This window comes from Pipistrellus kuhlii, unplaced genomic scaffold (assembly GCF_014108245.1).
Source record: "Pipistrellus kuhlii isolate mPipKuh1 unplaced genomic scaffold, mPipKuh1.p scaffold_m20_p_15, whole genome shotgun sequence".
Taxonomy (NCBI): Eukaryota; Metazoa; Chordata; class Mammalia; order Chiroptera; family Vespertilionidae; genus Pipistrellus; species Pipistrellus kuhlii.
The window spans coordinates 8,016,781-8,041,532 of record NW_023425460.1 but is presented as its reverse complement, the minus strand read 5'-3'; the positions used below and the strand labels follow the sequence as shown (position 1 = coordinate 8,041,532).

The following is a 24,752-nucleotide window of genomic DNA, read 5'->3' as shown; positions in this document are numbered from 1 at the left end:
TCAGCAGGAGGAGGAAAGCAGCAGGTGGTGCGGACCGTCCCCTGGTTGTAGAAGTCTGCCTCATTTTAGACGATTCCAGCTCCCCATGGAGGCCATCACTGTCCCCCAGAGAGCGGAAGCTGTTACAAGCCCAGGATAGAACAAGAGGGTTTGCAGGGACCCACAGAGGCTGTGAGGCCTATTCCTCCCGCTGGAGGAAGCACTGGCTAAGAGTAGGAGCAGTTCTTGGAGTAGAGCTGGGCCGTCACTGTTTTTGCCCGATTTGCTAAGTCAGAAAGGGGTAAATATTAAAAGGCTATAGTGCTGCTTTAACTTAGAAAAGTTACTGAGTAGGGAGGCAGATTCTAGCTTGCTTGAGTCCCCAGGAAATGTCCAAAGCTACTGAATGTGTTCAGTAGTACCTGAAAACAACACTCACGGTCTCATTTTTGCTGTTCATCCTGTGTTCATTGGTGCTGGCTTCCTGCTGTATTATAGTTTAGTCATTTTCTCAAATCGGAATACCCTGAGGGCAGTGCGACAAATGTCTTCCAAAGGCTCTTCTTGTCTAGTACCATTTAAGGAACAAACCCATCACATGAATTCCCTTTGAGTGAAAGGATGGTGACTCCCTTACGCGGAACATAAGCATCTACTTCGTTTGCTCTTAAGATACACTCCTTCAACAATTTAGAAAACAGAGCCATTCTGGGATTAGCTAGAATTCTGTGCTTGAAAAATGGTCTATACTACTATTACTGAATCTTTGTTATTAGTACATGGTGGTAGGGAGAAGCAGCTTTGATCAGTCTGTGGCCCAAAGGGTGATGTGTAGAGAACGGACACATGATGGTTAACACACTGAGATTAAGAGAGCAGGAATGGAAGTGCTTTGTAGCCACCCTCACGCCGGGTGTGACTGAAGGAAATCCCATCAGGCTGTGCTTGCTCTGACACTGGGACATGCCCCTTTGAGAATGCTCAATCAACAGTCAGGCTAAAAAGTCAATTTGTTGCTTTCATCTTTTTATTGACAGAGCTGGAGGAAGGATTTACTGGGTTCAATCAAATCAATAAATACAATAATTTAATTGTAAAAGGATATAGTCTATTTGGAAGCTTTATCAGAAATTGCTAGAGGCAAGGGACTCTTGGCATACAATCTGCTTGTATATAAGAGGAGACAGCACAGAAAGAAAATGGACAGCAGGTACAGATGGCTGATAAGGGATTTGGCAGGAAGAAAGCAAATGAACTGATTGTTCTTTTGAGGTATGAACTTTATAAAACACTAAAAATAAAAAGTAGTTGAACTGGATAGCCAACATTAAGCAAAGGGAATCAATATTTGGCAACTTCTTGATTTTAGCTGCCAAGCTGATGATGGCTACCTGGGAAATTTTGTTGTTGTTAATCCTCACTTGAGGATATTTTTTCCATTGATTATTAGAGAAAGTAAAAGGGAAGGAGGGAGAAGGCGTGGTGGGGGAGGGTGGGGAGAAACACTGATTGGTTGCCTCCTGCTCGGCCCTGGTTGGGACAGGTATTGAACCTGCAACCCTCTGATGCTTGGGCTGACACTCTAACCAACTGAATAAAACCGGCCTGGGCTACTCTAGAAATTACAGAGTTACAAAAAGATGAAAGGTAGGCTGGGTGCCCTAGGCAGACAAAGGTAAGAATGCTTCTGTATATTGGCTTCCCTGCACCAGCACCAAACACTAGTCCTTGACAGCAAAATGGGATGAGTGTCAAGGCTTTCTTTAACATAAAGGAAAGGGAGTTATAAGCTGAGAAGAATGAAAACAATGGAGTCATAAGAAGAACTCTAATAGCATAAATAAGGACAAGAAGGAACATAGGAAGAACAAGCACTTGTATCTTAACTTTTAGCCTTTCTCCATTCTTCATGTCTAATGAGGCATACTAACTGGGCAAGGACTACTGAGCCAGTGAAGTTGAGTGGAATACAACTGTAGACTGGCAGCCAACCATGATGACCACAAGGTTTAATCAATGTTACTGAGGATTTTGTTTCTGCCTCACTATGTTCTTCTAGGTAACTTGTCAGTACAGCAGAGACATGTAAGTGCTCCAGTGACAATACAATAATAGTTTCAGACAGAAGCTATTGAGTATAGCTTTGGGAAACATACAATATGAAAAGGGGACACAAGCAAATTCAGCCCCTTAAAAACAACACATTGACGCAGACAACAGTATGGTGATTTCCAGAGGGAAAGGGAAGGCGGGGGGGGGAGGAAGAAGGTTTAGAGGGGTAAGTGGTGATGTGACTTTGGGTGATGAACACACAATACAATATACAATATACAGAAGATGTAATTACAGAATTGTAACCTGAAACCTATATAAATTTATTAACCAATGTCACTTCAATAAATTCAGTAAAAACAACAACAAAAAAGATGAAAGACCATAGTGAGGCAGACGTATTTTCCTCTTGCTAAACTACAGCATGAGGCCTGTAGACTAACTATGGTTTAACTGGTGTTGGATAAGCTTTATAAAACATGAAGATGGCAAAGGTTCGCTTACATTCTTATTTTACTACTGTAATTTATTTAAAATCTCAAACACTTGTGCTTGCAATAACTTCCTAAAAGCAGTAGTGTTCCCTTTTATTACTGTAATAAAGCATTTGCCCCTTTCATACAAATGATTTTTACTGTGCTAACAGCTGAACCAATGGTGCAAAACTGAGATGGTACTTACTGCAGCAAGTCTCTGTAAATCAAAATCTGCGCTTTACATAGAAATCTTATTTATAAAAAAGACAATACCAAGTACAGTGAGAATGGAGCGTGGAGCAGCAGTACTCCTTGCCAGGGCATGTGGAGGTGGCTTCTGCTACAGTGCTTGCTTAATGGCACAAGTGAAAAGCTGAATAAGGCAAACACTGGAAGAGGCAGTTTTCTGTAAACTTCTTGGGGAGGAGGGAACTTCCTCTTGGGACAGATGCTGATTTGGGATGGCTAAGGTTGGGTGTGATATTTGGCTGCACTTGACACATCACGTTACAGCTTAAGACAGCTGCTGGCTGAGATCAGTTCACTTGTTTTAGGAGAGGTTATCACTGTAGCCTCTGCCTTTACTGTTACAATGTGCAACCTCCAGCTGGTGCCCCCTGTGGAGAAAACCACTCCCCAAATCTTCCTAAGTGAAAAGATACAAAAAAAGCTAAGTTATTAAAAAATTACCTTAGCTTAAAGCTCCTTAAGAACCCTACATGGATCACTAAGCAACTCTGTTAGCAGCGTGTAGCTCACACAAATGCTTTAACTAGAATAAGTATTCCCACCTACTTGGTACCTCAGTTATAAACTATAATGACACTTAGAAAACAAACAGATCTTGAGGGATTTTGGCCTCCTCATGTCCTCACTTGGAACTTTCCAGCTTTTGTGACGTATTTGACTCCTTTAAATGGCTTGTATTTCTCCCCATACATGTCCAAGCGATTTACTTTTAAGCCTGTGTCAAAAAGAATAGGTAGGGAATACAATATTTAACAGTGAGCACTACACAGTAAATCTGACATTAACCAGTGTCCCTTACACTATTTGTAAACAATATCCCTTCTATCTTATACAAATTACAGCATTGTGGAGGTATTCTTTTAGTTCCGATTCCCTTGTGGGCAAGGAATCTCTTTTAAGGTTAATTTACTTTCTGAATACGGAAGTCCTTTGGTGCTTGAATGAAGGCTGGGGTAAAGGAAAACTGAAACAGGTGCTCTCTAAAATCCTATCCCTGAGAGGTTGGCCCCATAACAACGTGAAAGGCAAACCGGAGCTACTGTTCTTTCCAGAGAGGGAGTGTTACCCTACTAAGCTCCGAGCAGTTGAGCTCAGCAGCACTCAATCACCCTTAAACACAAATCAAATTTAACCTGACCTGAAATGGCAAGCTGCTGGATCTTGAACTGTATGTTGAGACTTGGATTTTCTTCTGGCTTGGGTGCTCCAGACTGTAAATTTACCAGTCCTTTAAGACTTGGGAGCTTTTGTGGAGTAATTTTCCCCACATCCCATGTTAGTACCTTAAAAAGACATGAAAAACAAACAATCTCAACCTTTTAATAAAGAAATGTTCAAAAACACCCTAAACTTTTGTACAAAACGAAGCAGTGTCTTGGAAACGAGAACTGGGACCTTCACTGAGATAACCACTCATTAGTTCTGTGAGCCTAAATGGAGAGTCAATAGAGAACCAACATTAGTTGAACATTTACTTTTGGGTATAGCACTGTGCTTAGCACTACCTATATCTTATCTTATAGAAACCTGTGATGCAGATTTTGTCTTCTTACAAATGAGGAAATTAAGGCTCAGAGGTATAATGATTGCCTAAGATCACTCAGCTAGATAGTAACAAGGCTGGGATTTGAACCTAAGATTATCTGATTTCAAATGCTCTTTCTACTATATCACATTCACCGTTTCTGCCTGAGCCTCAAGTTTATTTTTGTGTAAAATGAGAAGACTGACCTACACTGGTATTTTAAGCTTTTAGGTGTGGAACCCTTTATTCAAATAAAATCTTTAGCATGGAAGCTCGGTAACAGATGAAAAAGAGAAGCTGGGTTTGTGAGGGGCCAGGCATCCTGAAGCCCCTCTTCACTTTTCAGGCCTGTGTGGTTCTTCAAATCCTTAGGACTGATTAGATGATCTTTAATATTGTATTTAAAAATATGCCTTTTTGCCTGGCCGGTGTGACTCAGTTGTTTGAACTGGTGACCTGGTGCAGTTACCCCATGCACTAGTTCACCAGTTCAATTCTTGGGCAGGGCATATGCCCAGGTTGGGGGCTTGATCTTGAACAGGTGTACTTTCCAAAAGCAGCTGGTTGATGTTTGTTTCTCTCTCATTGATGTCTCTCTCGCTCTCTCTCTGTGAAATCAATAAAAACATATTTAAAAAAAAAAGCCTTTTCATTTACCAGGCAGTCCAATGACTCTGTTGTTGAAAATAATATTTTTTTATCCAATTGAGAGAAAATCCTCTGCTAGAGGCACATTTATGTAGGGTGAGGACACTGCTTTCCTTGTCAAAACCCCCTGTGGAAAAGTATAAAACAATGCTTTTAAATTAAAAAAAAAGAGGAAGAGAAAGATCTAAATGATCAATTTCTACAGTAAATGTAGCAACAGCCTATATATCTTCTTATAGCCATGCATTATTTTTCTCTTTTTAAAAAATTTTATATCTGCTTCCTCATTAGAGAGTGAGTGCCTGGATTATCAATGGATGAGCAAAGGTGTGCACACCCTGAAGGGGGACAGAATGAGTCTCTGTTCTGTTCTACTGAGCAGCAGATGCAGTATCTTCTTCATAGCTGCTGGCAAAAGCACAGAATGATACAATTTCTGAGGAGTAAGTATACAAATCAAGATAGAAATCTGAAGTTATAGTATAAACAATTGGGGCAAATGCTCTGTTTTGTTAGGAACTATAAAACATCCCCTCTAGCCCATGCCCCAAATCACACACACACACACACACACACACACACACACACAAAAAAAAAAAAAAAAAAAAAAAGATTACAGAAACAGGCTCCCTCTTGATTTGAAGTGGTAATACCTTGGTAACTGGATCAAATGTATAGCTGCCTTGTGTTGGTGTCAGGTTCATATTCAGCACAACTTTTGGCATGTGAACTGTTACTGTGATTCCTTCAATAGTTTTTCCCATATTCTGCTTTGGTCCAATTGTAATATCAAATCTGCCGCAAGAACTATTCTCCTTAAAGCTGATGCTATGTTTCACATACACTGGTATTGCCACTAGACTAAAAAGATAAAGACACAAAAGCACAAACACACATAATTAATGGAATGAGACAGCTCGGGAAGTGACCTCAAAACCTCAGTCCAGAGTTTCCTAACCTGCCTCTTAGTTCACTATAAGACCTTATACCCCTAGCTGAAGCCGGTTTGGCTCAGTGGTAGAGCGTCGGTCTGCGGACTGAAAGGTCCCAGGTTCGATTCCGGCAAGGGCATGTACATTGGTTGCGGACACATCCCTGGTAAGGGGTATGCAAGAGGCAGCTGGTCGATGTTTCTCTCTCATCGACGTTTCTAGCTCTCTATCTCTCTCCCTTCCTCTCTGTAAAAAAATTAAAAAAAAAAAAAAAAAAAAAAAGACCTTATACCCCTAGAAGTGAGGATTCTGTATCTGCATTGGGGGTGGGGGAGTGGTAAATACAGCACATTGTTCTGGTACCACTACACTAGGAATTACACAATTTCTGAGGAGTATACAAATCAAGATAGAAATCTGAAGATAATTTTAGTATTAACAATTGGGGCAAATAGTCCTAGTTTATAGAAATGAACTAAGATCCACAGAAAGATAACTTACAATTATGCAAACTAATAAAGCAGTTTGTATGTGGTATTTGGAGCCAAATACCTCTGCTTTTAAATCCTGTCCTGATGTTAACTAAATAACTTCTCATATTTTCAAGGGACAAACTAGCTACAACCCACAACACTAAATCATTCATTTAAACCCCAGTGCAAAAAAAAAAATAATTAAATAAGTTAAAGAAGGTAAACTTCAGTGCATAGAAGAGTGACTTGAGCCAGTTAGCTGGGGAATGTCCTGGGAGCTATAGGTACGTCTGTCTCTGTTAGCCATGAAGTGTATAGATCATAGTAAAATTACGGCTCAGGTTCACGGTTTTGCTTAAGTTATACAGCCCCAAATGCTTGCTCTCAGGTAATATTTTACTATAGTCTCATTTACTACTACTGTACTCTTAGGTTCAGGAGTAGAGTAGGAGTAAGTGATTATTTTAGACATATTTCATCAGTTCTTCTTGGTTCTCCTGGTGAACCATGGCTAAGGTAGCAATGATGACCTCAAGAATCCAATATCAAAAGGAAAAGTCAGTTCTATTCAGCATATCTATCTAATAAAAGAGTAATATGCAAATTGGCTGGCACCCCAACACACAAGATGGCCAGCAGGGGAGGGCAGTTGTGGGTGATTAGGCCAGGGAGGGAGGGCATTTGGGAGGGACCTAGCCTGCAAGGGAAGACAGTTATGGGGGATCAGGCCTGCAGGGGAGAACAGTTGGGGTGATCAGCCACGCAGGAGAGGGCAGTTGGGGGTGAACAGGCCTGCAGGGGAGGGCAGTTTGGGGTGACTAGTCTGGCAGGGGAGAGCAGTTAGGGGTGACCAGGCCAGCAGGGAGGGCAGTTAGGGCAATCAGGCCAGCAGGGGTGCAGTTGGGGGCTTTAATCAGGCTGACAGGGGAGTGATTAGGGGCTGATCAGGCTGGCAGGCAGAAGCGCTTAGGGGCAATTAGGCAGGCAGACAGGTGAGCGGTTGGGAGCCAGCAGTCTCTCAGATTGGAGAGGGTGTAGGCTGGCCTATGGGACCCCCTCCCCCCCCCAATGCATGAATTTCATGCACCGGGCCTCCAGCAACATACTTTTGTGAGCTGACCCGATATGATATGAGTCGGAAATTTCCATCTGGAGGTATAAATGACAAAACTCTTTCAGATTCCCAACGCTTGAACCGGATGCAGGGGTGAAAGCTGACATCATCTAGAAGCCGGGGGTTCTGCCAAGAAAACAGAACACAGTCACCATATTCATAGAGCATAAGGAACATGGCAACTCTATTCATATTATATATGACGAGAAATTAATATTCTCCCTAAAGATAAAGCAGTCATGTAAGATTTTGTTATTATGACCACATCATAAGCATAGTTTTACACTGGTCTAAAGTTTGCAAATATTTTATATACATTATTTTACTTGAATCTTAACTATGAAGTAGAAAATCCAAGTAGTTTCATTTCCATTTAATAGATGAAAAAACGGGGGTTCAAAGAACTCAAGGTCAGGACAATTAGTGGCAGAGACAGAACTGGAACTCAGTTTTCTTGATTGTTCTAAGTGGTGTGTCATGCCAAGTCTAAAATGATGCAAAAGATTAATGCCCTTTCATACCAGCAAAACATAATCCAGTAAAATTCACGCTCAGAACTGCAGAAGCCAGCTAGCCATTTAAGCTACTTCTAGCACACCCAGGCAAAGCCCTCTCCTCAGCCTTTCCAAAGGCCATGCTCATCATGGAAGCTAGTGTCTTGGTAAGCTGTGCTAGGATTATTTCTGAGATAATCTTTTACAATCTAAGATACAAGAGTGTCTCAGTATTTATCATTTCATTTAGTACTGAATATGTATTAGGCGCTATAGAACAGGTGAACAAAACGTACCATACCCCACCAAAAACAACAACAACAAACAAAAAAACCAACAACAAACAAACAAACAAAACCTACCATGAAAGAAAGGGAAAGGTCAGGCATTCCGGATAACTTAATGCAAGCATCGATGACGCCCTGAATTTCCGCAAAGACTGTAGATCCTGAAGAAAGAAAGTAAAAAGGTGAGTTTGCATTTTTATGAGTTATCACTGTCTTGAAGTAATGGAGATACCTCCTGGATGTCAGACACAATGAACCTTTGCGCATCTATTATCAGGTCAGTGGACAGAGATCCATTATTTTCACCTTCGTCACTGGTGCCATGGCCCACACCTAACAAGGTTGGAATATGATAATTCTAAGGAAAATCAAACTTGTCTATATCTCTATAGAATCAAACTTGTAAAACTGCTGGATAAGAAGTTAAAATATTTTTAACAGAATTTTAAAATGAGACAAGTTTCTCATGAAATGGATTAAGCTGTTAACTTTTAAGAAATAGGAGCCATTATTCTGCAATACAGCTATTTTCTGTATAATGGGATTTTATAATGAAAAGGGCACTCACTAAAGAAAAGATATTGGCTCTAGTTCACAATAATTCAGTTTCTCACCAACTATCAGAGCTACTTGAGCAGCTTACTTAACCCTTCTGAGATGTTTAAAATGTTTGTGATTTCATAGAGCAATGTTTTGTCTGGGATCTTTACTAGAAATACTGCATCAAAAATAGTAGTAAAAAGTATAGTGTATGGTAGAAGTACAATAAATGTTAGAATGAATAAATGGCAAGAGGAGAGATGTATAGGGTGATAACTGGCTTACTATAAGACAACATAAGATCTGATTTACAAAGATTTGGTCAATCTCAACTAGTGGTTATGAAAATTATATGTAATCTCTGGGCAAAATAAATTTAATCATTAGTCTTTCCACTGAAACTACGCTGCCAAGGGATTTCAATTTTTTCTCCAGCTTATGTCAGATGAACTGTTTTCCCCCCAAATAAGACCGCATGCACACAATTACCTGATTTATCTATAATTGCATCTATTTCTTCAACGACATCAAAATAGGCTTCATTATTTGTGTACTTTACTCCTGCCCGGCGCCATGGGATGTTGGATAGTTGCCCAGTGGGGAGTGTGTCCCCAACATTACTACTACCTAGAAACCGGAAAAGGGAAAGCAAAGCTAATGCATGAAATGGTCATCAGAAACGCTATTAACAGGGGGGCAAAAAAAAAAAAAAAAAAAGGAATACTTTAGCTGCTTCTTTAATATTTGGGATTTTCTTCATTGAAGTTGTGGATGGTTTCTAGAATTGGTAGAGACATATTCAGATCAACATGATCACATTTCTAGAAGACAGAAATAGGCCACGTGGTCATCTATCTGCCAAAGCAGGTTACATTCATTTACTTATCTTTTGCTTCCTGTGTGTTAACAGTAACCTAACCTAATTCCAGTGGCTCAACAACAGAATCTCATCCTGCTGCCACTGATGAAAAAAGAGGATGGTTGTTTCAAAACCTTCTGTCGATAAAATGTCTCCACTGAGAATACAGGGTGATAACTAGGTCCTTTGGTATTCAGCTTGGATTCTACTAAAGGCTGCCAAGCAGGCCTCAGTGGAGTAACTGCAATGAAGAACATACTCTGGCCTTCTTCCATTTTAAGGTCAGCACACCCATCTGGTTACAATATGGCTAATGTTCAATATCTGGCTAATTTCCTGGTAAACTGGCATAGGTTTTAAAATAAGTTTGGTTGTTCTAAACATATATCCCCTTGAGCTTTTAAACAGTTACCAATATGGTAAGTTTACATTTCCAGTTCAAATGTAGTACATGCTTAACAATAACACCACCTTTCATTATGATTGCATCACCTACAGAGTATGAAATTGCTTTTAAAAATCTTACACTGTAATTTGTGTATTTTAATTTTAATTTTTTCCCCCTAGTTCCCTCCCATCCAGAGTATAAGTTTTAGGAAGGAGCACAAACATGCCATCTTATCTTTTTTGAATTTCTCCTGACATTCAGCCTTGCACAAAGGCTGAATAAGAGCTATGGAGTGAACGGTTTCTTAGAGCTTCTCTCACCCACTTTAGTGCACCAGCGGAGGCATTTACAGTGGTGGACAGTAGAGCTGGAATAGCACGTAACATTTCATAGAAATCTCACTACAAGACTTTATTTTTTTTTTGAAAAGAATATTGTTATCTGAATGTACCTAATTTCTAGCCCTACTGAAGAATTAACTCAAAACTGGAAATTTATAACACAAGTACAAGGCCCACAATGCACGAGATATCACAAATAGACTTAATTTCTTGTCTTTCTGTTTTAACACATCTTTTGCATGTATGATTGAGCTGCCAAAGGGAGCACTTGCATGTATAAACCAAGACCTGGAGGAGACGGTATATACTCTGTGGTAGCGAGTCTCACACTTTCTATACTTTAATAATTGTAGGGTAGCAGCATATGCCAGTTTTATTTATTTTTGTGAAAATGTTATTTTGATCTTTATTTTCCTAGGACATGTAGCATGTTTTCATAAATCAGTTTTACACGTGCTACTTTTTGTAACATCATAATAAATACATTTTTCATAAAATCCTCATTACTGCAAATTCACTTTCAAATAAATGTAAATAGAGGGTAGAACAATATGCTTCCACATATGGACCAGTGCAACACTGACAGTTTCAATGAAAGTATCTGGGAAGCCTGAAAATGATTTAGTAGAATAAGCAAATTTACTTCCATTTGTTAAAAAAAAGAAAAATAATTTTAATTTGCAAATTATATATTTTACATTCAAGAACTTTAATGCCTATGTCCATCTGAAATAAATGACAATGATTTTGAAAATAACATGCCAAGAAACAAAAAGAAAAGAAAAAAGTATGCCTTTGAAAATTGCTGAATAAAATCAAATTATAGTTATAGTTATAATTTGCTATAGTTTCTCACGTTATGGTGAAGATTGGCACTGTTTATTCCATTTTTATATAAGACAGTTTCTGTGCATAAAAATCCCAATAAGATTTAATGGTTTGGGTCAGTCCATTTTTCTTTAATTAAAGAACTCCTAACTTCTAGATTTAAAAATTGCACTCTTCCATTTGTGTTTTAGTATGAAACATGAATATACTTCTTTATATCAGTGGCAACTAGTTCATAGGCATGTTAAGATGCTTTTAAAAAAATTGTGTAAATACTGTCATTTAAAAAAATCCTGTACACAATCACAATACTTCCAGAATCTATGTGGTGTACCGACATGGGCCTCTTTCTTTCCATTTCAGTCTTTTATCACAAAAACTTATTTGAAGGAGTTCAGTAAGACACACCAGGTGGATAATTTGGGGTTTTAAAACCCATGGCTCTGGGCAACAATTACAGTTAAGAACACATCCATCCACAAAGAGACTTGTATTCCTTAAATTTTCAGAGTCAATTCACCAGGAAAACACATTCTGGGGTAAAGACTTTTTTGCACACTGACAATACTTATCAGGTATCAGCTAGGCCACAAGTGAAGGGAAGTGACTTCTCCCAACGGTACAGGGCAGCAGCTGAGTTTGAGATGGCACATCTCATACATTCTGCTCGGTAAACATGAAGGCATTTTACAGAGAACTCAATTATGCACTGAAAGATGTGGAGGGTTTGTCTCTGCACTCTCAACAGTAGAATCGGTCCCTAGTAATTAAAAAGTAAACAGCATTTTCATAAACACAACTGAAAATGAAGGGTCTACCTAGAAGAATACACACAGCAGGATCAAAGTACTCAGAGCGTTATCTGCAACTTTTTAGTGGCATTAAAAGCATGATGAGTTGCCGAAACCGGTTTGGCTCAGTGGATAGAGCGTCGGCCTGCGGACTGAAGAGTCCCAGGTTCGATTCCGGTCAAGAACATGTACCTTGGTTGTGGGCACATCCCCAGGAGGGGATATGCAAGAGGCAGCTGATCGATGTTTCTAGCTCTCTATCCCTCTCTCTTCCTCTCTGTGAAAAATCAATTAAAAAAAATAAAAAAGCATGATGAGCATTTTTGGCATGTTGGATGTTAAGTGACTACATTTCATGTAGTCAAGTGACTACAATGAAGTGAACCATTTGAGTGGTAAACAGTGAAAGTACCCTGGTCGTTCAGGGCAAAAAGTGTCTAGTTCAATATTCTACACATAGTAGGCGCTTAAAGCAGGCTAGTAGCTGACAGACCTTCTTATTCAAGAAACCTGCTAATAATATGTAACACTGAGTGTTCCCAATAAAAGGTTAAGAACATGACTTACGTATCTAATAAAGTTGCACGGACATAATTTAAAATAGTTCATAGTGTTGTTGTACTTCCCTAAAGGAAACTTGTAAACATCAGGCAAATATCTAATTAATGGCAGGACATTTAAATTGGCCAAAAGAAAGAAATGCCCCCAAAACACTTGGTTCCTCAGCATCCAAAGCTCCCAAAATATGTGAAAACATTTCTGCTAGAAGAATTTCAGAAATCTGAAAAATATCATTCCTGAGTGACTTAAATAAGTTCTCTCTTAAATTATAAATAAGTGCAAAGAGTTTCCACACTCAGGAATTGCATAAGTTATCGTTCCTCAAAGTAAAACATTGTATGATATAGAGATAGCACAACTTACTAAATTAACTTAAAAAAAAAAAAGGGGGGGAAAAGCAAGGTTATTTTCAATAGACTTAATACCACTGTTACAAATATTTAAAACCTTCCAATCCAGGCTTTCTTCTACCGGGTTTTGGACATTTCATTATTCCTGCCCCGTTTTCTGCTATAAGGATATTGTTTAGTCCAGGCACCCTTTGGCCCTGTGGCATCCATTGCCACATCAATGAGAGAATCTGGAGTCATCCATCTCAGGAAAGCGAGGAAGAGAAAGTTGAATACGGCCAACAGAGCAAAAATGCAGCCTGTGACTGGGCCGCAGTGAGACAGGAGTCTGTCCAGGCGTTTGTCCATGGGTAACACAGTTTCTCCTGCCACATGACTGTACACTTTTTCCGTCCTCTCCGCAACATTCCTCCAGGTGTAGAAAGTCTTTACTATGTCATGGATTTTTTCTGGATCTGGCAATCCTCCAGACTTCAGTTGGGAAATAGCTTTTTCCAATCCCTCACACAAGGATTTTACAGAAGGCTCACATAAAATAATGAGATTTTCTGGAAGTACTTCAGGAATTCCACCAACCCTGGTACTTACAACCTGTAAACCACAACTGGCTGCTTCCACAATGGCCATGCAGAACGCTTCAGTAAGGGAAGTATTAAGAAAAATATGTCCTTGAACTAAGACATTTCTAACATCCTTGTGTTCTAAGGCTCCCAAGAGACGCACTCTGTCATGTAGCTGGTATCTTTCCCGTACTTCTTCCAAAATTATTCTCTTTGGTCCCTCTCCTCCAATTATGAAATTTAAATCTTGGTATTTCTGACATAGTTTAGGTATTATACCACTAAGCAAATCGGTGCCTTTTCTGTAAACAAGTCTGCTGACAACAACAATAGTTACGCTGTCATGCCTTCTAAATGGGTCTGGGGTGAAGTCAGTAGGATCTACAGCATTAGGAATGACGGACACTATTTCAGGATCCAGTGCGGCTCTTAGCACAGTGTTTTCCTTACTAGTGTAAGAGACACAGATTATGTGGTTCGTGTCACAGAGAGATACCGTGAGAAGCTTGTTTGTGAGCACCGAGCTGACATCGGCAAACCCGAAAAGGGAGTGGTCGGTGAAGACGGTGCGGAGCCCCATGGTCTTGGCGTGGAAGAGGGCGTCGTGGGCCATGGCGGAGAAGGAGCTGTGTGCGTGGACCACGGTGACTCTCTCTCGCACGAATATGCACCTGAGCAGAGGCAGACTGTGGAAGAGGGTGGTGGCTGTGGACTGGTTGTACATGACTTTCAGAGGCAGGTAATAGACCTTGAGGCCGTTAGTGAGGTATCGGATGCCTTTCCGGTTTCCGTAAGCGTGGGTGACAATGATGACCTTGTGTCCCCTTTCAATCAGGCACTGAGAGAGCTGGTAGATGTGGCTCTCCACGCCTCCCATGTTCGGGTAGAAAAAGTCTGACACCATGCATATATTATGAGTACGATTTCTACATGTGCAAAGACTTCCAGGGATAACAGGGTGGAGTGCAGCTGAGGGACCATGGCCATGTCCACCTCCTCCTCGATAGGCCATGCTGAGACAGTTTAGGCATTAGTCCTTTACAGCAACCCAGTTAAGATGTGTAATTTAGTACAGGCGAGTCCTATGGCCACCAGTGTCCGGACCTCCTGCGGCAGCAGCTGGAGTCCTATGCCAGTTTTATAATACTATTTTTATTCTTTTCTGGCTTTATCCTATCTAATAAAAGAGTAATATGCAAATTAACTATCACTCTACTACACCCACCAGCCATGCCCACCAGCCAATCAGAGTGAGTATGCAAATTAACCACAACCAAGATGGCTGTGGCCACAGAAAGCAGGAGGGAGACTAGGGTTTCCCTGGCAATGGAGGAAGCCAAGCTTTCCGCACACCCTGGTGGGCCCAGGCTTTCACTCCAGGCTACAAAGTTTCAATTATGGAAGATACATAAATTCCAACAGAAATGGCTGCTGCCACAGAGCGAGCAGGAGGCTTGGATCCACTCTAGGCTACAAAGTTTCATTTGTAGAAGATAGATAAATCGCAGATACAAGGGCCTCTGCTTGGGTTGCTGGGGGGCGTGACCGGCCTGCAAACCACCACAGGCCCCTTGCCCAGGCCACCCCACGCCCCAAGGGAACCCCCACCATGATCTGAGACACCCTTCAGGACAAACTATCTGGCCCCCACCCATGCACCAGGCCTCTATCCTATCTAGTAAAAAAGTAATATGCAGATTTACCATCACTCTAACACACAAGATGTGGATATAAGATGGCCACCACAAGATGGCCAGCAGGGGAGGAGAGTTAGGAGGCACCAGGCCAGCAAGGGAGGGCAGTTGAGAGGAAACAGGCCTGCAAGGGAGGGCAGTTGGGGGCAATCAACCCTGTGGGGGAGGGCAGTTAGAGGTGACCAGGCCAGCAGGGGAGTAGTTAGTCATCAATCAGGCTGTCAGAGGAGTGGTTAGGGGGTGATGAGACTGGCAGGCAGAAGCGGTTAAGGGCAATCAAGCAGGCAGGCAGGCGAGCAGTTGGGAGCCAGTAGTCCTGGATTGTGAGAGGGATCCCAGACTGGAGAGGGTGCAGGCTGGTCTGAGGGACAGCTCCCCGCCCCTCTGCACAAATTTTGTGCACTGGGCCTCTAGTTGAGTTATAATTGGCATATAACATTATGTTAAGTTTAAGGTATATGACATAATGATTTATGTGTATATAATGCAAAATAATTACCATGGTAAGTTTCATTAACATCCATCATGACATTTGCTTCTTTAGGATTAACTGTGATAATTTATTTAGTCTTATTATTTAGTATTAAATAATAGTAATAATATTATTGTGGTTTTGTAGAAAAACATACAATAAAAGAGTAATAACCAAGAAGTTCTTTATAATTTAAGATCTAACAAAATAAATAGATTTTTAAATATGAAAAGAAATAGACATCCACTTAAAATTCACCACTAACATTAATTCTGGCCAAATTGGACTATCTTAAGAATCTGCCAGATCATAAGAAATGGTATTGAGCTGTTTATAAAGTTTCAGTTGCTCAATTCCTAATAACGTGTATTTTCACTCACCTGTAATGGAGTTGACGACAGAACGGAGAATTGTTGGTGGTTTAATTAGTTCTTTCAAAATGTTAGATTCAGTAGCCAGTGGAAATCCATTGTCTAACATTTCTTCCAAGAGCTCATACACTATGACCACATTATCCTTAATTGCAGCCTCTGAACACTCACCGAAGTAGTCCTAATAAAATACCATGGAAGGAATGAAGAAAGGCTTGCTAAATACTTTTTGTTCTGAAGGGCAAATTTATAGTTGCACAATTCAGTGAATGTAAAAAAAAGGGGGGGAAAAACCTTTGATAGTTCTATATATTTTCTTACATTTCTGGATTGAATTGAATTTCTCTTACATACTATGCCAGGAAGTACAGTGAAGCATTAAACCAGAATGTGAACTATAAACTCCCCTTGTCCTGATTAGGTACTCCAAAACATACAGATTAAAGTATTTGGCATATTCAGTAAAACAAAAGAAAATAATAAAATGTGAATATCAGATTTCATGACCAATAAAAATCTTGGGACCACTCAGAGAACTGTGTGTGGAAAGCACTATTGTTTCCTGATGACATAATTTATCATACATATAAAAAATCAGGTTTTCATGCCGATGAGAGTTTTCTGTTCTCCTAAAACAGTGAATGGAGCAGCCGTGTGTGCTATTGTATACCCTACATAAAAGGGTTTATGCTTAGCTGAAGAGAGAGAGAGAGAGAGAGAGAGAGAGAGAGAGAGAGAGAGAGAGAGAGAAAGGGAAAGGGAAAGGGAAAGGGAAAGAGAGAGGCTGTAGGACAGACAACAAAACAAAAGCTGTATAGTTAAAAAATATAATAATGTGTCCCCACTCTAATTATCTTGGGTAAATTTAAGTTCAAAGATCTAATGAATAACTAACCTGAAAAGTGTCAGCAACTCGATGTAGGAACTCTATTACAAAGAGAGGTGGCACTTCGGTCTGTATGACAGACACAAAAAAGAGCTTGTCCCTATAGATACTGATGAGGTAGTGGTGAGGTGTTGAAATGACAGGTGGTACATTTTCAACATCAGCAGCTTTCTCTTGAGCTTCAAAGAAATAATCACAGACAGACTGGCTCACAACACTCTTCCAGTGCTTCTCTAGAAATATGTCACCGGAACAGTTTATGAGAAATAGACTGTGGATCATTTTCTGGGGGGAAAAAAGTTTGAATTTAGTATACATCAACGGTATCTTTATATTATCCTGACATCAAACCCAGAAAAGGCAATACAAGAAACTACAGACCATTATCATTTAAGAACATGGATGCAAAATTTCTAAACAAAATACCAGCAACTGAATCCAGCACCATAAAAAAATATTATACACCTTGACCAAATGCGATTTGTTCTAAGAGTACATAGATTATTTCAACATATGAAAATCAACACAACACACAGTATTCATAAAAGACAAAAAATATAATCACTTTAAGAAACAGAAAATAATTTGGCAAAATCCAACACTGTTTTATGATTAAAAACACATAGCAAATTAGTATTTGCAAAGTGAAATAAGCCACTCAGAGAAAGACAAGTTATCACATGATCTTATTCCTACATGGAATCTAATGAACAAAATTGATGAATAAAATAGATCCAGAGACAGAAGTATGGAACAGACTGACAAATTTTAGAGGGAAGAGAAGGGAGTAGGAGGAGAGTGATTAACTGGGAAACTCACATGCATAACCCATGGACACAGACAATAGAGTGGTGAAGGCCTGGGAGGGACAGAGATGGGGTGGAGGGAGTCAATGGAGGAAAAAAACCCAGAAACAAAGGGGAGATCTGTAATATTTTCGACAATAAAGATAAAACACACACACACACACACACAGCAAACTAGGAATAAAAAGAAACTTCCTCAACCTGATGTAAAGCATCTATGAAAATTCCATAGCTAATACTGTATTTAATCGTTAAAGACCAAAAGCTTTCCCCTTCAGATCAAGAACAATGATGTTCTTGATGTATAAACAAAGACCTACTATTACCACTTCTCATCAACATTGTACTGGAGGTTCTTTCTACCCAGAGCAATTAGGTAAGAAAATGAAAACAAAAGGCTTCCAAACTGGAAAGGAAGAAGTAAAACTAACAACACACACACACACACACACACACACACACACACACACACCCTATAGATCTAATAAATGAATTCACCAAGGTTATGGGACACAGATTAATATAAAAAATCAACTGTGCTGCTACATAGTAGCATATTCAGGACATTTTATATAAATGAAATCATACAATGTGTGGCCTTTTTTGTTTGGCTTCTTTTCCTCAGTATGATTTCAAGCTTAGTCCATGTTATAGCACATATTAATACTTCATTCCTTTTCATGACTAATATTCCATTGTTTGTATATTTATTATTTATCCATTCATCAGTTGATAAAATTCTATTTATAAGAGTGTGAAAAAGATCAAAGTACTTAGGGCTTAATTTAACAAAAGAAGTGCAAGACTTGTACACTGAATTCCATAAAACATTGTTGAAAGAAATTAAAAAGACCTAAAAAATGGAAAGGGCACACATCTCGATCCCCAGTAGGGGGTGTGCAGGACGCAGCCAATTAATGATTCTCTCACATCATTGATGTTTCTCTCTCTTTCCCTCCCTTTCTGAAATCAATCAAAATGTGTACAGGGCCCTCTGGGAAGGCACATGGCATTTCTTTTAATTGTTGCCAGCTGAGTCCGAGACAATCGACAGAGCTGCATCTAGGATACACATTTCCCCCAAGATGGCAGAAAGTGTAAACAGCTAGGACTTCAGATCAGCTCAGGCAGGGGCGGGTCTAGATAAGTAATCCAGACAAGCAACAGGACTTAAGAATGCAAATAAGCTCCTTTGGTCCTAAGTTTTGGTGTTACTTCCTGGTATTGGGGGGTATAACATAAATGTGCTGGGAGGGGTCAGGTAGTAGTCATGCTATCTCTCCATCAGAGAGGATGACATCCCACCCAACTCTCAGCTTTTAAAATCTATTTCTGTGTCTTTTTTCTTTCTATTATTTCTCAATCCCTGGCTGCCTCCACTTAGAACCGGTTCATTCATTTCTCTTTCCATGCTGGACGCAGAAAAGGGAGATCCCCCCATGTCTGGCCCCCACTGCATCAGGTCCCCCCAAAAATGTATTTTTATAAAAGAAAAAATTTGGAGGACTTATACTTCCTGATTTCAAAACTTACTACTAAGGTACTATGTGGTACTGGCACAAGACAAGGTGGGGATTATAGATAAATGGAATAGAACTGAGTGTTCTGAAATTAACTCTTAAATATATGGTCAATTGGTGTTTTTAAAAAATATTTTATTGATATTTTACAGAGAGGAAGGGAGAGGGATAGAGTTAGAAACATCGATGAGAGAGAAACATCAATCAGTTGCCTCCTGCACACCCCTTACTGGGGATATGCAACTAAGGTACATGCCCTTGACCAGAATTGAACCTGGGACTCTTGAGTCCACAGGCCAATGCTCTAGCCACTGAGCCAAACTACAATAGTTAGGGCTGGTCAATTGGTTTTTGACAGCAGTGCCAAAGACATTCAACTGGGGAAGAAGAAAACAGACTTTTCAAGAAATGATGCTGGGACAACTAGACTTCCAGATGCAAATGTGCTGTTTGAACTTTTAATTAAGAGAAATAGTTGGAAGGTATGCTTCTTGTATAGTTAGAAGCCAAAATGTGTTCCAATAAATTATTTAGAGCAGAAATTATATTTAAAGGAGCTGACATGTTCTCTTCTTCAACCATTTATCTTACACACCCTAAACGACTGCTGTTTCTTGAAACAAGTGACTTTGAAGTTTTCTTTATTTTTAGAGGCCAGATTCTTACTCATCTTTTTAAGCTGGTGAAGAATTCTTTCCAGGAAAAGTTTCCACCAAAGTTGTTTTCATTGGCAGTAGTTCAGGTCTCAGAAGAATACAGTGTGTTAAACTGGCCATCTGGATTTATTGTTATCCTTAGTGCTGAGATGAAAGCATAACATTTCGTAGCTTTCATTAGTGCTTAGCTTAAAAACTCATCTTAACCTTCTATTATACGAAAGGAGAGCTTATTTCTTCTATCCATATAATGATGAAGGGCCTAATGCATATAACAAATAAATATCACTTGCAGCCTGTTTCTTTGGCTACTTACTCTTTTAGTAGCTGCACTTCTTTTTAATATTTTTAAAAACCTTCTGGGAAAGCTACACACACCATCACCACAACTATCTTTTTGTTCTTAGTGACTCTGAGCCAGAAAACAGAATTCTACCAGTTATTTTAAAGCCACTTGAGAAATTGTCTTCAGAGCAGTTCCATCAGAGCTTTGACTACAGCTTAAATACTTCATAAATCCCCTTTACCAAATGTCAAACATACTCATCCTGATGATACATAAGCAGTGCAATTACAATAGTCAAAATACCCTTGGAAGAGAAAAAAGAAAATGTATTCCCTCCATATAGAACAGAATAAAGGCATGGAAGGCAAAGAGGCATATCCAAGGTGAGAGAATGAGACCAGAAGGATCTGGCTCACCTGATTCTCAGCCAATACTTTGACCATTTATACACTCAACAAGTAGTTTTGAATGTTTTCTATATTAAACAATGGGAGACAGGGGTGAACAAAATACAGTCCCTGAACTTGAGTTTAGAGTTCAACAAAGAAGACATAAAACTCAATACAGTAAGATGTAAATCCTATTATAACAGGGGAAATACAGTGTCCTATAGAAATTTGCAAGGCTTTATGGTGAGAGAGAACACAAGATAAAGAAATCCAGTAAAATTTAGCAACTTTAGAACGTGAGGGGAATGGTGAGATGATATATGCAGAGATGGGTTCACTTTGTTATCAGGGCAATGTAAAATTATTTTTATGGTTTTATGCAGGGGACTCATACAATCCCATTTACAGTTTTAGGAAGATTGCACTGTGGCAACTGCATAAAAGGGAAACTGGATATTGTGAGACCAGTTGAGAGATGAGTTATGGTGATGGCCTGAACTAGAATGTTACGGGGGGATGGAGTAAAATAAAAAAGATAAGAGAAACATCTTGGTTTGAGCAAAGACTGGGGAGGGAGAAGAGGGGAGTATGAGAGGGAAAATGAGGCATTAATCCTAGTTCTGTGTGATCAGACCCAATTCTGGTTATATTTAAATCAAATAGATGCAAAAGATCTATGGGTCTTGTGCTCCCAAGAGAAGCCGAGTTGGAAATAGATTTGTTTAATAATTATTTTTGTTAATGGGGGTTGTAATTATAAAGAGAATAAAACTACATAGAGAGAGTGTGAATGAAGAGTGTCTGTGGAAGGAACTCCAACATCTGAGTAGCAGCTGGGTCAAGGAAATGTGCCTAAAAAAAGAATATTTGGATGCGCTGTCCCTCCAAGGAGTAAGCCAGCACTCTTTCCTCCCTCTTCTTCTTCCCCCCACAGGCATTCATCTCTTAAACTCTAAGGTCCCCATGAGACTTGCAACCAGGAGAGCAATGGGCAGTGGCACCTCATCCTGGGCTATCCCCTGAACCTGTCTTCAAGGTTCCCTTATCTGACTTTCCTATGAGCTGCTATCAGTTCCGCCTTGGCTCACTTCTTTCCCATAACTGTTCTAGGGAGCCAAAGCAGCCTCCTAGTCTCTCTCCTGTTGCTTCTTCTGTCCTAAGAGCCTCCTTGCTTCACTGTCCCATTTAAAAAAAAAACATGCTTAAAAAAAAAAAAGATTTGGCTGAAAAAGGGTAAGAAAAAAGCAGAGAAGGTAATGGTTTTTAGTAACTATATTGTGTTAACGTGTGTCCAGAAGAATGGTGTTTTAAACATTGTAAATGGAACCAACAGTTTAAGCTACAAGAACTGAAAGTGTTGTTTCTCAACTTTCTTTTCATTATTTCCTGCTAAAGGAGTCTTTTCAGACTCTTTCTATCATAACCCTCCCCTTGAAAATTTCAAAACCACAAGTATATACTGTATATTTCCTAATGTACTGTTAGTATATCTGTGCTTTAAAAAAGGAATATGATTTTTTCTTCTCCCTACTGAGAATATATAATTTAACACAGAGAGGACTTTGATGATATTAAAAGCAGTTTCAGTGATAGCTTAATGGAAAACTGGAAACCAGATATACTGAATTGGGCTGAGAAATGAGAAATAAGTAGCAAGAAGTGGGAAAAACAGATGAGAGTAGAAGATACACTCAGGAACTCTAGCTGTGAAGGAAATGAAAAGACAGAAAAAGAAATGGGTGTTGTTCATAAAGTTAAGGAAGAATATTTTAAATATATTTTATTGATTTTTTACAGAGAGGAAGAGAGAGGAATAGAGAGTTAGAAACATTGATAAGAGAGAATCATCAATCAGCTGCCTCTTGCACACCCCCTACTGGGGATGTGCCTGCAAACAAGGTACATGCCCTTGACTGGAATCGAACCCGGGACCTTTCAGTCCGCAGACCGACGCTCTACCACTGAGCCAAACCATTCTCGGCAAGGAAGAATATTTTTAAATAGGAAAGAAAAGATATGAGCAGAGGGGGATGATGATGATGGAGGGGAGAGAATAACCCAAAAACAAAACAAAACGACGACAATGTAAAGGTAGGAGAGGATGGTATTGATCAGTTAGGTCAGTGGTCGGCGAACTCATTAGTCAACAGAGCCAAATATCAACAGTACAACGATTGAAATTTCTTCTGAGAGCCGAAAATTGACTTCTGCACATGGGCCACAAAGTTTCAATTGCACTGTACGTGCACGCCTGCACCTGGTGTTTTGTGGAAGAGCCACACTCAAGGGGCAAAGAGCCACATGTGGCTCAAGAGCCGAAGTTTGCAGACCACTGAACTAGGTGAAAGGACTTGTTTTCCATAAGGAGAAGAGACATTTTTCTTCTTTAAACAAAAGGGAAGAAGGTTTGCATATTTGGCTGCAGGAAAACAATGACTTTAATTTTCTCCGTGTAACAGGAAGGAAGGTAATTTGCAGATGGAGAGAGAATTCCTCATCTTTACAAACACCATTTCCTACCCATGAATTGAGATACCGCTGAGCACCTGAGTATCTAATCTGCAGGGAACTCCAATAGTATGTTGCATGCTTAGAATCCAAGGTTCAATATGAAAAGCTGATCTTATTGCAAAGAGAGCTTTCCTACTAAAGAGGTGTTAAATTTTGGGTAATTCTTCATTCCCCTCATTTCTCCACTTTTTCTATGGTTTCAATGGAAACTGTCCCCCTTTCTTTCCAGAACGAATCCTTCCATTTGTAATTTTGAATCTTTAATGTTCTCCATTGATTACTGGCGTTCTGCACCAAAGATAATGGAGAAGTTGGATCAAGGAAATGGTGCCTTAAAAAAAAGAATATTTGGAAGTATTCCTAAAAACAAACCAACCTCAAGCTCTTTAGGAACCTTGCCAATCTCAGCAAGTGTTTGCTTCCTGCTCCAAGTGAAGAAGGCTTACGTCCACACCGGCAGGCTCTCCACTCAGTAACTGACTCTATTCAAGCAGCTGTCAAACGGGCCAACAACTTCCGGGTCATCAAATCCAACCCCCTAGGCTCAGACTCCCACTTACCTACTCCTTTAACCCCCGCAGCGTTTCATGTCACTGACCACACTCCCCAAAACAAAACAAACACTTCTTACCCTATTATATGAAACCTCACCTGCTTTGTTCTCACCTTGGACGTTTCTTCCCGGCTTCCTTCCCATGCTTTCTTCTTGTTATCCTTCTGCCATCTCTACCTAAACCCCTACTGCTTCAAACTCGATATATCCCAAGTTCCACAAAATTCCTCCTGATTCTATCGTGGCACCACCTTCCTAATCATGCATTGTACGATCGAAGTTTCAGCTTCAGCTTCAAGCCAAATCTATCCAGTGCAACCAGTCACATTGGCCATCCCTCTCCCACACTCATGGCCACCACCTCAGGTTAGGTTCCCACCACCAGATCGGCAGCCCCCTCCTCCCGGTACCGCCCGCACCCGGCTCCCTCCCCCCCACCCCCAGGCGCCGCCCTCTCTCCTAACAGGATGTGCGCTCCGTACAGTCACGGGTTTGGTTCTCCTAAGCAGAAGCCTGGGGCCGAGGTCCAAGCCGTCGGTACTCCAGTTCACTGTGGCCGACAAGACCTTCTCTTCGCGCCAGAGGACGGAGAGGGACCCCCAAGGAGCCCGAACCTCTTGGGCCTGGAGCCTGGGAACGCGGGGCTGCAGGTGCACCGCTGCCTTCCGGGCGGCCCGGCTGGCAAGAAAGCTCGGCAGGCCAAGGAGGGAGATCGCGGCCCCGGTCCACAGCGCGGGAGGCGCTCCCGCAGCCCAGGACATTCATTCAGCCTGCTCCCCAGCTTTCCTGCGGTCCCCAGAACGCAGACTCCCCGCCCCTCGCACTCACCCCGACACCTGGGCCTGTCAGTGATTCGGCGCCGGGTCTTCTCCGCACTGGGGCCGAGGCGGCGGCGTAGGCTGTGAGGACCCCGCCTTGGGGGTGCCCAGGAGATTGCCTGACTAACAACTTCCAAAGAGACCAACTAGGGCTCACAGATTTGGAAAGGTTAAATTAAGCGGGAAGACGTTGAATGAAAACGAATATATCTCTTGCGTTTTAGGGCTCAGGTAGTTTAGATCCCCGAGAATTCAGAAGAATGAGGGGGTTTCCGCGTTCCTGGACTCAGGCGCTCATCCGCAACCTAACACAATCTGAGGTGGGGGATTGGCCCCCTGCGAG

The 24,752-nt window shown here is 40.6% G+C and overlaps 2 protein-coding genes across 2 annotated transcripts; both read right to left on the bottom strand.

The window, feature by feature from the left end:
• Positions 1-988: 988 nt before the first annotated feature.
• On the bottom strand, positions 989-24,552 carry AP3M1 (adaptor related protein complex 3 subunit mu 1). Its single transcript, XM_036438182.2, has 9 exons — positions 24,420-24,552; positions 16,880-17,155; positions 15,994-16,165; positions 9,259-9,396; positions 8,305-8,390; positions 7,441-7,574; positions 5,583-5,790; positions 3,895-4,039; positions 989-3,471 (listed from the first exon to the last, which is right to left on the bottom strand). Exons 2-9 carry the CDS (start codon positions 17,150-17,152, stop codon positions 3,371-3,373), a joined length of 1,257 nt encoding a protein of 418 aa, XP_036294075.1. The 5' UTR covers positions 17,153-17,155; positions 24,420-24,552; the 3' UTR covers positions 989-3,370.
• LOC118719116 (phosphatidylinositol N-acetylglucosaminyltransferase subunit A-like) lies at positions 12,300-14,658 on the bottom strand. Its single transcript, XM_036438181.2, has one exon. It carries the CDS (start codon positions 14,457-14,459, stop codon positions 13,005-13,007), a length of 1,455 nt encoding a protein of 484 aa, XP_036294074.1. The 5' UTR covers positions 14,460-14,658; the 3' UTR covers positions 12,300-13,004.
• Positions 24,553-24,752: the final 200 nt, after the last annotated feature.